Source organism: Lampris incognitus, chromosome 3 (assembly GCF_029633865.1).
Source record: "Lampris incognitus isolate fLamInc1 chromosome 3, fLamInc1.hap2, whole genome shotgun sequence".
Classification (NCBI taxonomy): domain Eukaryota; kingdom Metazoa; phylum Chordata; class Actinopteri; order Lampriformes; family Lampridae; genus Lampris; species Lampris incognitus.
The window spans coordinates 100,399,948-100,412,356 of record NC_079213.1 but is presented as its reverse complement, the minus strand read 5'-3'; the positions used below and the strand labels follow the sequence as shown (position 1 = coordinate 100,412,356).

At 41.6% G+C, this 12,409-nt stretch overlaps 1 protein-coding gene across 1 annotated transcript in view; it reads left to right on the top strand.

Annotated features, from left to right (window-relative positions):
• Positions 1–10,303, top strand: part of ptger3 (prostaglandin E receptor 3 (subtype EP3)) — a 29,546-nt gene extending 19,243 nt beyond the window's left edge. Inside the window, exon 2 of the mRNA XM_056276890.1 lies at positions 9,959–10,303. Within this exon, the coding sequence (XP_056132865.1) occupies positions 9,959–10,303 (345 nt within the window). The remainder of the gene's footprint in view (positions 1–9,958) is intronic.
• Positions 10,304–12,409: the final 2,106 nt, after the last annotated feature.

The window sequence follows — 12,409 nt, the reverse complement described above, 5'->3', positions numbered from 1 at the left end:
CCGATGCAAACTCACGTTAGCTTTCCCTTGCTAACTCTCATAATTGCTAGCTAGCACACTAGCTTCATAGCCTACTAGCTGTGCTTACTTTAGCTAGCAGCGTTAGCTTCCTAAACTGCTAGCTGAGCCCTTACTTTAGTTAGCTACACGGACCTGAGCTAGCATGCTAGCTACAAACAGGTACGTTGTTGAAAGGGAAATTTCACCACCTGCTCGCTGACCCTAGTGGCCTTATGTGCGGGTTTATTACGTTTACACCAACAACATGGACACCACAACCTTTCTCTTCCAGGCGACGGTTCAGCAACTCTTCTGCCGTCGTGGTGGTTCGTAACTGTGCTGCTAACTCTCAAACAAGCCCCGCAGCTGAGGCGAGGATGAACAGGACATCACTCTATGGTCGAAAATTTCTTTATTTTTAACCAACAGGTTACGAACCTTGAAAAAGAAAACACACAAAATACAAACATACATCATTCAAGTACCCTCAACTCAAAGCTAACACACAATATAACTCACTCACTCTTCTAATCACTCACCACTCCGTCCTCGTCCAGTCATACTAAAGAGTCCCCGCTCTGAAGCTGTATTAACTTTCTTGACGTCACCCCCAGAACGTAAATCAGCCAATCACAGCAGCTCCCTAACTGAGATCAAGGATGCACGCATTTCTCGCCAATAGAATTTCGCAATAAAAGTCCTTATCAAGCACACAGAAATCACATACAATCGGAACTGGAATAAATCTCATTATTATTATCAATACTCAGATTCACTTATGTAACTAACAATTCAAACAATGTTACAATTTAACTACATGTAAACGAAATAACTTTCACAAGTTTGTACTTAAACTGAACAAAAATCTCTGACTAAACACAACTCAAATCCAACCACCCCATAGAAAGTAACACACTGCTTGATGGGGGTGTACCTCTTCAAGAAAGGATCAAACTGTCTCAAAAGTGTCATGCACTCGAGGGAACTGCCTTTATTTTGGCTTTCAGCTGTTTCGTCATGACTTCGAAATGGTATTTCTTGCTTCCCCAACATGCAAGTCACCGTCACAACACGTTGCAGGTACTTCCTTCTTTCACTAATTTCAGTGGAACTCAGTCTCTATCTGCTGTACAACACTGCCTTGTGATAGACTTGCTTTGTAGCTATTCCAGCAAATTACACTGTCTTGTGTGATTGGGTGATTTCATGCTTTTGAAACATGCTCAGTGCTTTTCTCCAATTCTTAACTCCACCATTCGCAAATACCTTCTTTATAAGGTTTTTACCAAATACTTGGCAAGCGAAGCAGAAAGCAGCATTTTTCCTAGAGGAGTATTCCAGCCATTTAAAATTCTGAAACCAGTTTTGTTGGAAGGCTCTTCTTTGCATGCCAAACTGATCCTGTGGGTACTGAGACAGCTTTAACTGCTTAGGACCCGTGTCCTTATCCCCTAAATCAAAACAAACATCTTGTAATCCTGCTGCTTTGGCTTGGTGGCCGGTATGCTGCACTCCCTGTCTCTTCAGTTGTCTCTCTGGTCTGCTCTCTCTCTCCCTCATCTCCCAGAGACTCTCCCTGTTCTCTTTCTCCTTGTACAGTGGAATGAAACAAATAACATACACTACCGTTCAAAAGTTTGGGATCACCCAAACAATTTTGTGTTTTCCATGAAAAGTCACACTTATTCACCACCATATGTTGTGAAATGAATAGAAAATAGAGTCAAGACATTGACAAGGTTAGAAATAATGATTTGTATTTGAAATATGATTTTTTTTACATCAAACTTTGCTTTCGTCAAAGAATCCTCCATTTGCAGCAATTACAGCATTGCAGACCTTTGGCATTCTAGCTGTTAATTTGTTGAGGTAATCTGGAGAAATTGCACCCCACGCTTCCAGAAGCAGCTCCCACAAGTTGGATTGGTTGGATGGGCACTTCTTGCGTACCATACGGTCAAGCTGCTCCCACAACAGCTCAATGGGGTTCAGATCTGGTGACTGTGCTGGCCACTCCATTACCGATAGAATACCAGCTGCCTGCTTCTGCTCTAAATAGTTCTTGCACAATTTGGAGGTGTGTTTAGGGTCATTGTCCTGTTGTAGGATGAAATTGGCTCCAATCAAGCGCTGTCCACTGGGTATGGCATGGCGTTGCAAAATGGAGTGATAGCCTTCCTTATTCAGAATCCCTTTTACCCTGTACAAATCTCCCACCTTACCAGCACCAAAGCAACCCCAGACCATCACATTACCTCCACCATGCTTAACAGATGGCGTCAGGCATTCTTCCAGCATCTTTTCATTTGTTCTGCGTCTCACAAACGTTCTTCTTTGTGATCCAAACACCTCAAACTTGGATTCATCCGTCCACAACACTTTTTTCCAGTCTTCCTCTGTCCAATATCTGTGTTCTTTTGCCCATCTTAATCTTTTTCTTTTATTGGTCAGTCTCAGATATGGCTTTTTCTTTGCCACTCTGCCCTGAAGCCCAGAATCCCGCAGCCGCCTCTTCACTGTAGATGTTGACACTGGTGTTTTGCGGGTACTATTTAATGAAGATGCCAGTTGGGGACCTGTGAGGCGTCTGTTTCTCAAACTAGAGACTCTAATGTACTTATCTTCTTGCTCAGTTGTGCAACGCGGCCTCCCACTTCTTTTTCTACTCTGGTTAGAGCCTGTTTGTGCTGTCCTCTGAAGGGAGTAGTACACACCGGTGTAGGAAATCTTTAATTTCTTAGCAATTTCTCGCATGGAATAGCCTTCATTTCTAAGAACAAGAATAGACTGTCGAGTTTCAGATGAAAGTTCTCTTTTTCTGGCCATTTTGAGCGTTTAATTGACCCCACAAATGTGATGCTCCAGAAACTCAATCTGCTCAAAGGAAGGTCAGTTTTGTAGCTTCTGTAACAAGCTAAACTGTTTTCAGATGTGTGAACATGATTGCACAAGGGTTTTCTAATCATCAATTAGCCTTCTGAGCCAATGAGCAAACACATTGTACCATTAGAACACTGGAGTGATAGTTGCTTGAAATGGGCCTCTATACACCTATGTAGATATTGCACCAAAAACCAGACATTTGCAGCTAGAATAGTCATTTACCACATTAGCAATGTATAGAGTGTATTTCTTTAAAGTTAAGACTAGTTTAAAGTTATCTTCATTGAAAAGTACAGTGCTTTTCCTTCAAAAATATGGACATTTCAATGTGATCCCAAACTTTTGAACGGTAGTGTATATGGTTAAATAGGATAGCGTTTTAATGAAGATGTCCCGTTTACACTGACGTGTTCAGTGTACTTCTGGAAAGCATTTAATGTGGGAAAAAACACATCGTATCCATGAAATACATGTAAAATCATATTGTGAATGGAATGCTTTTTTCTCGGTTTAAAGTGATACTGACATCAAAATCTGAAAATTCCTATTGACAGGCTGTGTTCCGAGTTGGAATGTGACCACGGAGAAATTCAGTGGCCAAAACAGCGCGTCTGCGGCCACTCGAGAGAGATCTGTGATTGACTGTAGATGGTGTCCAATGACAAACTGTGCCGGTGGATACGTAGACACCAGTCAATTTGCATATAGGGTTATACAGCCCTCTACACTACGTATGAGAACTGTGGATAACTGGATCCATGTCAAACATCACCGCGCTACCGCTCATGTTTAAAACCCTAAAATAAAAACTTTATATCCACGTACCTGTGTGTTATTGTTGTTTGTAACAGACTTTGAGTTATGAAGTCAAAATAATCACCGAATTGTGATATTAATCGACGTTTATCGGTCAGTTATCATGTCGGCGGACATGAGCGGTATGAGCGGTAGCGCGGTGACGTCAGGAAGACAGTAGCCAATAGCTTTGAAGTCATAAAACCACACCTATGTTCAGTTATGATTCAAACTCCCAATGTTAAAAAATGTGTTCAAAAAGGGCATGTCAGTCTCTCTTTACTTACTGTTTTGCCACTATAACAAATTTGACTTCAGTATCGGTCCACTTTCTCACCTGGTTCTTCCTGCTCGTGCTCTCTCTCTCTCTCTCTCTCTCTCTCTTCATCTCTCTGCATCATCCTCTCTCCATCTCTCTGCATCATCCTCTCTCCCTCTTTGCACTGACAATCACACACACAAAAATGTTGTATTCAACTGGAAAATGACATTGGCCTATACTCTGTTAATAAATAAACCAAAGGTAAAGGTCAGGTATTTAGCAGATGCTTTTATCCAAAGCAACGACCAAAGACACAAACAGAGTATTTGTGGTGTAAATAAATGTAAGGGGAGGTTGATGAGAATACACATTCAATAACAGTACATCAATACACTGCTTAGTGATGTGAATTCATTGTGGAGTCCACTGCAATGAATTTGGGCAAAACAGCAGCTGCCTTGGCATTATAAAGGGTCTTTCTTGACTTCCTGTCCATTTTCTCACCTGGTTCTTCTTCCTCTCTGTCTCTCTCTTTCTGCTGACTCCATCCTGTTCTCTCTCCCTCTCTCTCCTCCTCCCCCCCTCTTTGTGCTGTCAACCAAAAGGAAAACGTAACAACCAAACAGAGAATTTGTAATCTAATAGAAGCTAAATTGATGACCTTACTCTCTCACCTGACGCTGGCTGTTTTCCTTTAAAAAATTTTTTCGTATATCCATTATGAAAAAAACTCGAGTCAGGGTTTGTTCCATTGTTTCAATTCACTGTCCATAAAAATACTGTAACACCAGTTAGCTCCTTAGCTGGAAACTGTGCAAGCAGACTAGCTCAGAGAGCTAATATTAGCCGATGACCTCGAGCGAACTGTGTCAGCTAACGTTCTTTGACACAAAATGGAAGTAACCAGTCCAGACACTTTCTGTTATGATGCCAATTTGACCCAACGTTCTCAGAACATTCAGCAATTTTATTTGCTAACGTTTCAACTTACTTGTGTTTTTAATCTGCAACATGACACCCACTAGCAAGCCATTTAAAGTAAATCGCGGGCTCTTCTTCTTCTTTGTGGTTTATTGGCTAAGAATTGCGGGCTCCTTTTTCTTCTTCTCCTTTCACTGAGGTGGCGGAGTACAGGTGCATACCCCCACCTACTGTACCGGAGTGTGTAACGTCATGACTTATAAAGAATAGGTTACTGGACAACAGGCATAACGCGTTTAATCAAAGCCATTTGAACTTGTCTCTAACAGACAAGTTCGCAAAATTTAACGTAAGAGGGCTAAACTAATTTCAGAAAATCACAATAATGCTAATTAATTATTATTATCATTCTGATTGTTTTTAGGGGGTGCTGAGATGAAATTTAAAAAGGGTCTAAAATCGTCAATGTTCTTAACCTCTCAATACACCAGCAGGCCCTCGCGATCCAAGTCTCCCCCTCCAATCCCCGAACCCCAGAGGAAAGAAAGAAGAAATAATAATAACAATAATAATAACAATTAAAGCCGCAAGCGGCGTTGGGAGGGGTCCAAGCATTGGCACTGTTGCGCCCCCTATGGAGCAATTTGAATGGTTTTGTCCTCATGATCATATACCTTCACCCAACGTAAATAATTAATGCTATGATACGTAGGGGCCTTTTATACACCTAGCCTGTAATAGACTACATGAGACCCAATGGTAAAGTTGTTGAGCACATTGAGATGCATGGGTCGATTAAGTTTTGTGTTGATCTGACTTATGCTGTGGGAGTTATGGCCTTTTAAGCATGACCCTTTGTTATAGCGCCACCATCTGGCTGACATGGTTGATTTGTAGTGCCAGAGTAGTGGGGGGCCGTATGAATCCACCTACCAAATTTGGTTGGTCTAGGACTTATGGTTGCTGAGCCTCAGACACTTTTAGTTGAGAAACCGCGCCCAAACTAATACAAGTCAAAATGGTGGGCAAACTATATGGCTGACATATGTGGTCCCGATAACAAAGTTGTAGAGCACATTCAGATGCATAGGTCTGTGCAGTTTTCTGTTGATCTGACTTATGGTGTGGGAATTACGCATGACCCTTTGTTATAGCGCCACCATCTGGCTGACATAGGTGATTTGTGGTGCCTGAGTACTGGGGGGCCATAGGAATCCACGTACCAAAGTTGGTTGGTCTAGGACTTACGGTTGCTGAGCCTCACACACTTTTTGCGGAGAAAAATAACAATAATCCTAACAAATATAATAGGGTTCCACCAGCTTCGCTGCTTGGACCCCTAATAATCCATCCATTAGCCAAGCCGCGTATCTGAAGTCGGGTCGCGGGGATGCTGGAGCCTATCCCAGCAGTCATTGGGTGGCAGGCGGGGAGACACCCTGGACAGGCGTCACAGGCTGCCAGTCCATCACAGGGAATAATAATACTCAAAATGGAAACGCATATCTCCCCCAACCTATGACAAATGGATAAAAGAAGTTTTAAGTAATATATCTACCACTACTATTACTACTACTTTAAGGTGCTCCCGTTGGGAGCAATCTCATCGTTCCTGTAGGAGTAAAGTTTTAAGTAATATATAATTAGAAAAAAGAATCAGATTCTCATTGCAGGGTTCTTTAAAAACCATTGAAAAAACCTGGAGACTAGTTATCGATTAGACAAGGACGCTCTCCATTGTACCAGACGTTGATGATGATGATGATTAGCAGGCGTATCCGTCCTAATATGACACACACACACAATTCCACCCTACCTTTATCTATACATTTGTTTATTCTTTCCCTGCTTTTTTGTTATCATTATTACTATTATTTATTATTATTATTAGGAAACACGAAATAATAATAATAATTAATAGTAATAACAATAATAAAAAGGGGGAAAAAATAAACAAATTTATAGATAAAGGTAGGGTGGAATTGTGTGTGTGTATGTGTGTGTGTGTGTGTGTGCGTGCGTGTGTGTGTGTCATATTACGACTGATACTCCTGCTAATCCTAATTATCATCAACGTCTGGTACAATGGAGAGCGTCCTTGTGCGGTCAATAACTGGTCTCCAGGTTTTTTCAAATGTTTGTAAAGAACCTTTCAACCAGAATCTGTTTTTTTTTAAATTATTATTATTATATATTACTTAAAACTTAACTCCTAATGGAACGTTACTCCTAACGGGAGCAGCCGAAAGTAGTAGTAGAAGATATACACTACCGTTCAAAAGTTTGGGATCACCCAAACAATTTCGTGTTTTCCATGAAAAGTCACACTTATTCACCACCATATGTTGTGAAATGAATAGAAAATAGAGTCAAGACATTGACAAGGTTAGAAATAATGATTTGTATTTGAAATATGATTTTTTTTACATCAAACTTTGCTTTCGTCAAAGAATCCTCCATTTGCAGCAATTACAGCATTGCAGACCTTTGGCATTCTAGCTGTTAATTTGTTGAGGTAATCTGGAGAAATTGCACCCCACGCTTCCAGAAGCAGCTCCCACAAGTTGGATTGGTTGGATGGGCACTTCTTTGAGCAGATTGAGTTTCTGGAGCATCACATTTGTGGGGTCAATTAAACGCTCAAAATGGCCAGAAAAAGAGAACTTTCATCTGAAACTCGACAGTCTATTCTTGTTCTTAGAAATGAAGGCTATTCCATGCGAGAAATTGCTAAGAAATTGAAGATTTCCTACACCGGTGTGTACTACTCCCTTCAGAGGACAGCACAAACAGGCTCTAACAGGTACTATTTAATGAAGATGCCAGTTGGGGACCTGTGAGGCGTCTGTTTCTCAAACTAGAGACTCTAATGTACTTATCTTCTTGCTCAGTTGTGCAACGCGGCCTTACACTTCTTTTTCTACTCTGGTTAGAGCCTGTTTGTGCTGTCCTCTGAAGGGAGTAGTACACACCGGTGTAGGAAATCTTCAATTTCTTAGCAATTTCTCGCATGGAATAGCCTTCATTTCTAAGAACAAGAATAGACTGTCGAGTTTCAGATGAAAGTTCTCTTTTTCTGGCCATTTTGAGCGTTTAATTGACCCCACAAATGTGATGCTCCAGAAACTCAATCTGCTCAAAGAAGTGCCCATCCAACCAATCCAACTTGTGGGAGCTGCTTCTGGAAGCGTGGGGTGCAATTTCTCCAGATTACCTCAACAAATTAACAGCTAGAATGCCAAAGGTCTGCAATGCTGTAATTGCTGCAAATGGAGGATTCTTTGACGAAAGCAAAGTTTGATGTAAAAAAAATCTTATTTCAAATACAAATCATTATTTCTAACCTTGTCAATGTCTTGACTCTATTTTCTATTCATTTCACAACATATGGTGGTGAATAAGTGTGACTTTTCATGGAAAACACAAAATTGTTTGGGTGATCCCAAACTTTTGAACGGTAGTGTATTACTTAAAAAACTTCCTTGATCCATTTGTCATAGGTTGGGGGAGATATGCATTTCCATTTGAGGAGTATAAGACGTTTAACTGGGAGTGTAATGAAACGTATCGTTCTTTGGAATGAAGGAGGTAAATTAGCGTTGGGGGAAATGCCAAATAGAGCTGTAAGTGGATTGGGAGTGATTTGTGTGCCAGCTAGTTCCTCAAAGGGTTTTAACATATTAATCCAATAGTCATGCCTTTTGGGACAGGACCAAAACATTCACATTCAGATTCAGACAACTTTATTTATCCCAGAAAGGCAAGCCAGTTTTACAATCTACCCAGACCATACACAAACTCACAGACAAGCGGTGTCGGTACTTGATCTACTCGCCCTACCGGATGTGCTTGGGGTCTTGGGACTACAGATGACATCACTACTTCACGCATTATGATTGGGTAGGGGCTTGGGTAGGGGCTAGTTCAGTTTAGGAAGAGCGGGAAACAGTAGATTGACGTTAGACGCAGCTCGGGCCTCCGGCCCTTGCATGTATTCGCTCATCCAGGTCCTGAGCCTGCGGCCTCGCTCCTTAGACACAGCTTGGGCCTTCCGCCCTTGTACCTTTACTAACCAACTCTGTCAACGTGGATTATAAAAACACACAGCTAAATAACTATAAAGCTAGCGTTAAACAACGCTAGCTAGCAACATAATCCATGACATCATATGTAGTCGAAGGACCCCGAGTCGATATTGTACCCAAGCAGAAATGGAACTCACACTGGCAATCAGCAGTATGTCAAAGACAACAGACAGATCAGTACATGGGCAAGAGATGCATAGTGGCACCCTGGTGTGGCCATGCATGCAGACTCACACAAGGACCAGGTGAAAGCTAAAAATTCGCATAAGTTAAAAGAATAAATAAATAAATAAATGGAGCATCCTAAGATGCATTGCACGTTACATTCCATTACTACATTCAGTGAACGTAGAGGCTACAAGCCATGTGAAAAACAGACAAAGTTATAAATCAACTATTGTGGTTTGAGCCTTGGGGTAGTCCAACCTTGGAGGTCGTCCTGGACCCCTAAAGGGAGCAGCCGAAAGCAGTAGTCGTAGTAATAGTAGATTTAGTAGTTCCTTCACCTAGAACTTATGCAGGCCAGATAATTGTTTTGTACAGAGCTACCACTCAGTGGAATGTTACCATGTTCAAAAAAGTTGATTCTCTTAAAATGGTAATATGATCTTGCTTGTTGGTTTGATGACGACCAGTATATTGTTGTCTGATCTAGTAAAACTGTATCACTGAATCTTGTTATTATCATAATATAGACCTTCCTAAGGATCATGTTTTTAAATTTATTTGTTTTATTTTGCACCATAGAAATTTAATTTCCTCTGGTAAAAACAAAGTTTTGTTTTGTCCCATTTGTTAATGTTCATTTGTCCCATCTCTTGTGATGTTTTGTGGCTATTCATAACTGGACTAGTGGGATTTGATGAAACTTGTTTACTCCATTCTCACATTGGTGGTGTCTCTATACAGGTTAGAGTCTCTGTTTCATGTTAGTGTACATCATACATAACATAGAACTACATCTCTCATTCATAAAATAAATTAATAATTGTAAATGGCTCTCCTTTTCCAGGTGTTGATGCTGAGAATGGTCTTCACGCAGACATCCTCTCATCACTGCAACACGTCGATGGTGGCAGCGACGGCGGTGGTAGCGGGTTCCTCCCTTTCTCCCAGCCGCAACCTGGACTGCAACTTTTTCCTGATGGCAATCCGCCTGGCATCCCTGAACCAGATCCTGGACCCATGGGTCTACCTGCTCCTGCGGGAGATCCTGCTCCGCAAATTCTGCATGGTGGCCAATGCCGTGTCAAATTGCTCCATCGATGGACAGAAGGAAAGCAGCCCCACTGCCCTGGATGCCCTCACCAAGCAGAACTATGACACCAGCAGCCTCCAGAAACAGCAGACTCAGTAGGGGGTAAATTCTTTAGACAGAGTAGATCGACAAAGTAAAACATGGAATGAGCATCATGGTTTCGACCATTTTGGACTGCAGGAAATGTTCGGTAGAGCCATCCTCAAACCAACTAGCAGGTGATTATTTTTCGGTGACTGCCTCCTCAGCTGGACAGATGTTTGGATGTGAAGATCGAGGTTGAGCAGAACAATGCAAAGATTGTGATGAAAATTGCTGTTCTACGTCCCAGAAGAAATTTGTGCATCCAGCAGGCAGGTTGGTCTTTAGTGCGGCATTGATGGATGGCAGCCAAATCTTTTCCGTGTGGACTTGCTTCTGCTTTGCTTGAAGCACATTCCATTTAAAGTCACCTAACCAGCATGACCCCATCAACTCTCACTGACGACTAGCAGAATGAATCTACTCCTATAGGGATTATGTACATGGACACTCCATTAGACATAGTACTAAATATGGTAAAATAGGAAACAGCGGCAGTGTGGGTGCACAGAAATATCTCAGTCCTCTGTTTTACACAAGCAAACCCCCAGGCTCAAGGATCTCACCAACAGTTATTTATCTGAACTGTCTGAATACAGACAATTATAAAGCTGTGGCTGTTGATGTTTTGTTTATTTCCAGTGCCTGCTGCATCCAGTTGCTAGTTTTCTGTAGCATGCAAAACAAAGGGCAAACTTCAACGACCACTTGATTGTGAGAGTCATGTCATCATCAGCTTAGCCAGATGCTGACATTTTGCTAAAAGCTCTGAAGAGCAGATGCAAACCCAAAAACTGGAGCCAGCTGTCGAGTACTGCATTTGTTGTTCCTGATGATTGTAACATTTATTTATTTAAAATTTTGATTAATTGTACAATAGCTCTGTGGTTTTTGTGGTGAATGTTGAAGATGCTACCTTATGGGCAAACATTGCCATAACCGTTAAAATGTCTGCGTGCTTGCGTGCGTTGTTTCCGAGTTTCCACCAACCAACCAATGAAATGTGAAAGTTCAACTTTGTCATCATCCATTCTCCCTGCTGACACTGGTGGGGACGGGGAGGACACTTGGCAAAAATTGACTCTGTAATGATGTTCTCAAGGGAATAACTTCAAGGTTAACTCGTGCCGACACCAGAGTGCTCTGACAGACGGTTTGCTCTCTTGTACTGGTTAACTCTGCTGGGTAACTGGGTGCCGGGCGGGCCTCTCGCTAAAAAGATATATTCTAACCTCGTTGGGGTCAGCAATTTGGCCTTTATTAGATAGGAAAATGGAGAGTGACAGGAAAGATAGGCCAGGGAGAGAGGGGACGAAAAAAGAGCTTTAATTCAAATTTAAGATTCAAAAGCTGAGCCAACACAGTTCACATTAACTAGTTGAGTATCCATGAAACCCCAAATGCTGTTTAATGGATTTCTATCCGGTGAACATTTTTACCCTGCACTTTAAATCCCATTAGTGTACAGATCTTTTTTTTTTTTTTTGGCCACATAGATCTTTATTATAAGTGTGCAACTGGCCATACAGCACTTTCTAGAGAAACATTATGTAAAATATGATGCTACTGTTTCTCAGAGATGAAGATACCACATTATCTTGGTAGATGGATGTCTTTGGGACTCAGACTAGAGTTCACTATGGCGTGCAAAATATCTGGCTACAGCAATCCATCTACTGTGCAGTCATAAACTTAGAAACATTTTTCTTTTGCATATCTCTTTCTGAGGGTCATCCTCACATCTGTGGAGAAGGCAATATGTATACAAGAGCTTAGCATCCAGATAAAGGATAAGTCACCCCCCCTCCCCCATCACCATCACCACCACCACCACAGATGGTGACTTACACAGAAATCAAACCTGCATCAGTCTGGATGCTGGACACTCTCTATACGGTATACATTTACCACCCAACCATATGCATCAGCTCCCGCTCACACCAGCATTTATTACTGACATTTCAAACAGAAAGAAACTCGTTTGAATGGAATCATCACAATCAGTGGATTTGCCTTCGGAAGTAAATTTGCGTGATGCCTTCTTATAGAGTTCAACCTTGGTGAACTTTGACACATGAAGCTGCACCGTCAAACGACAGCAAAACTGCTTTGACTGAATTGAGC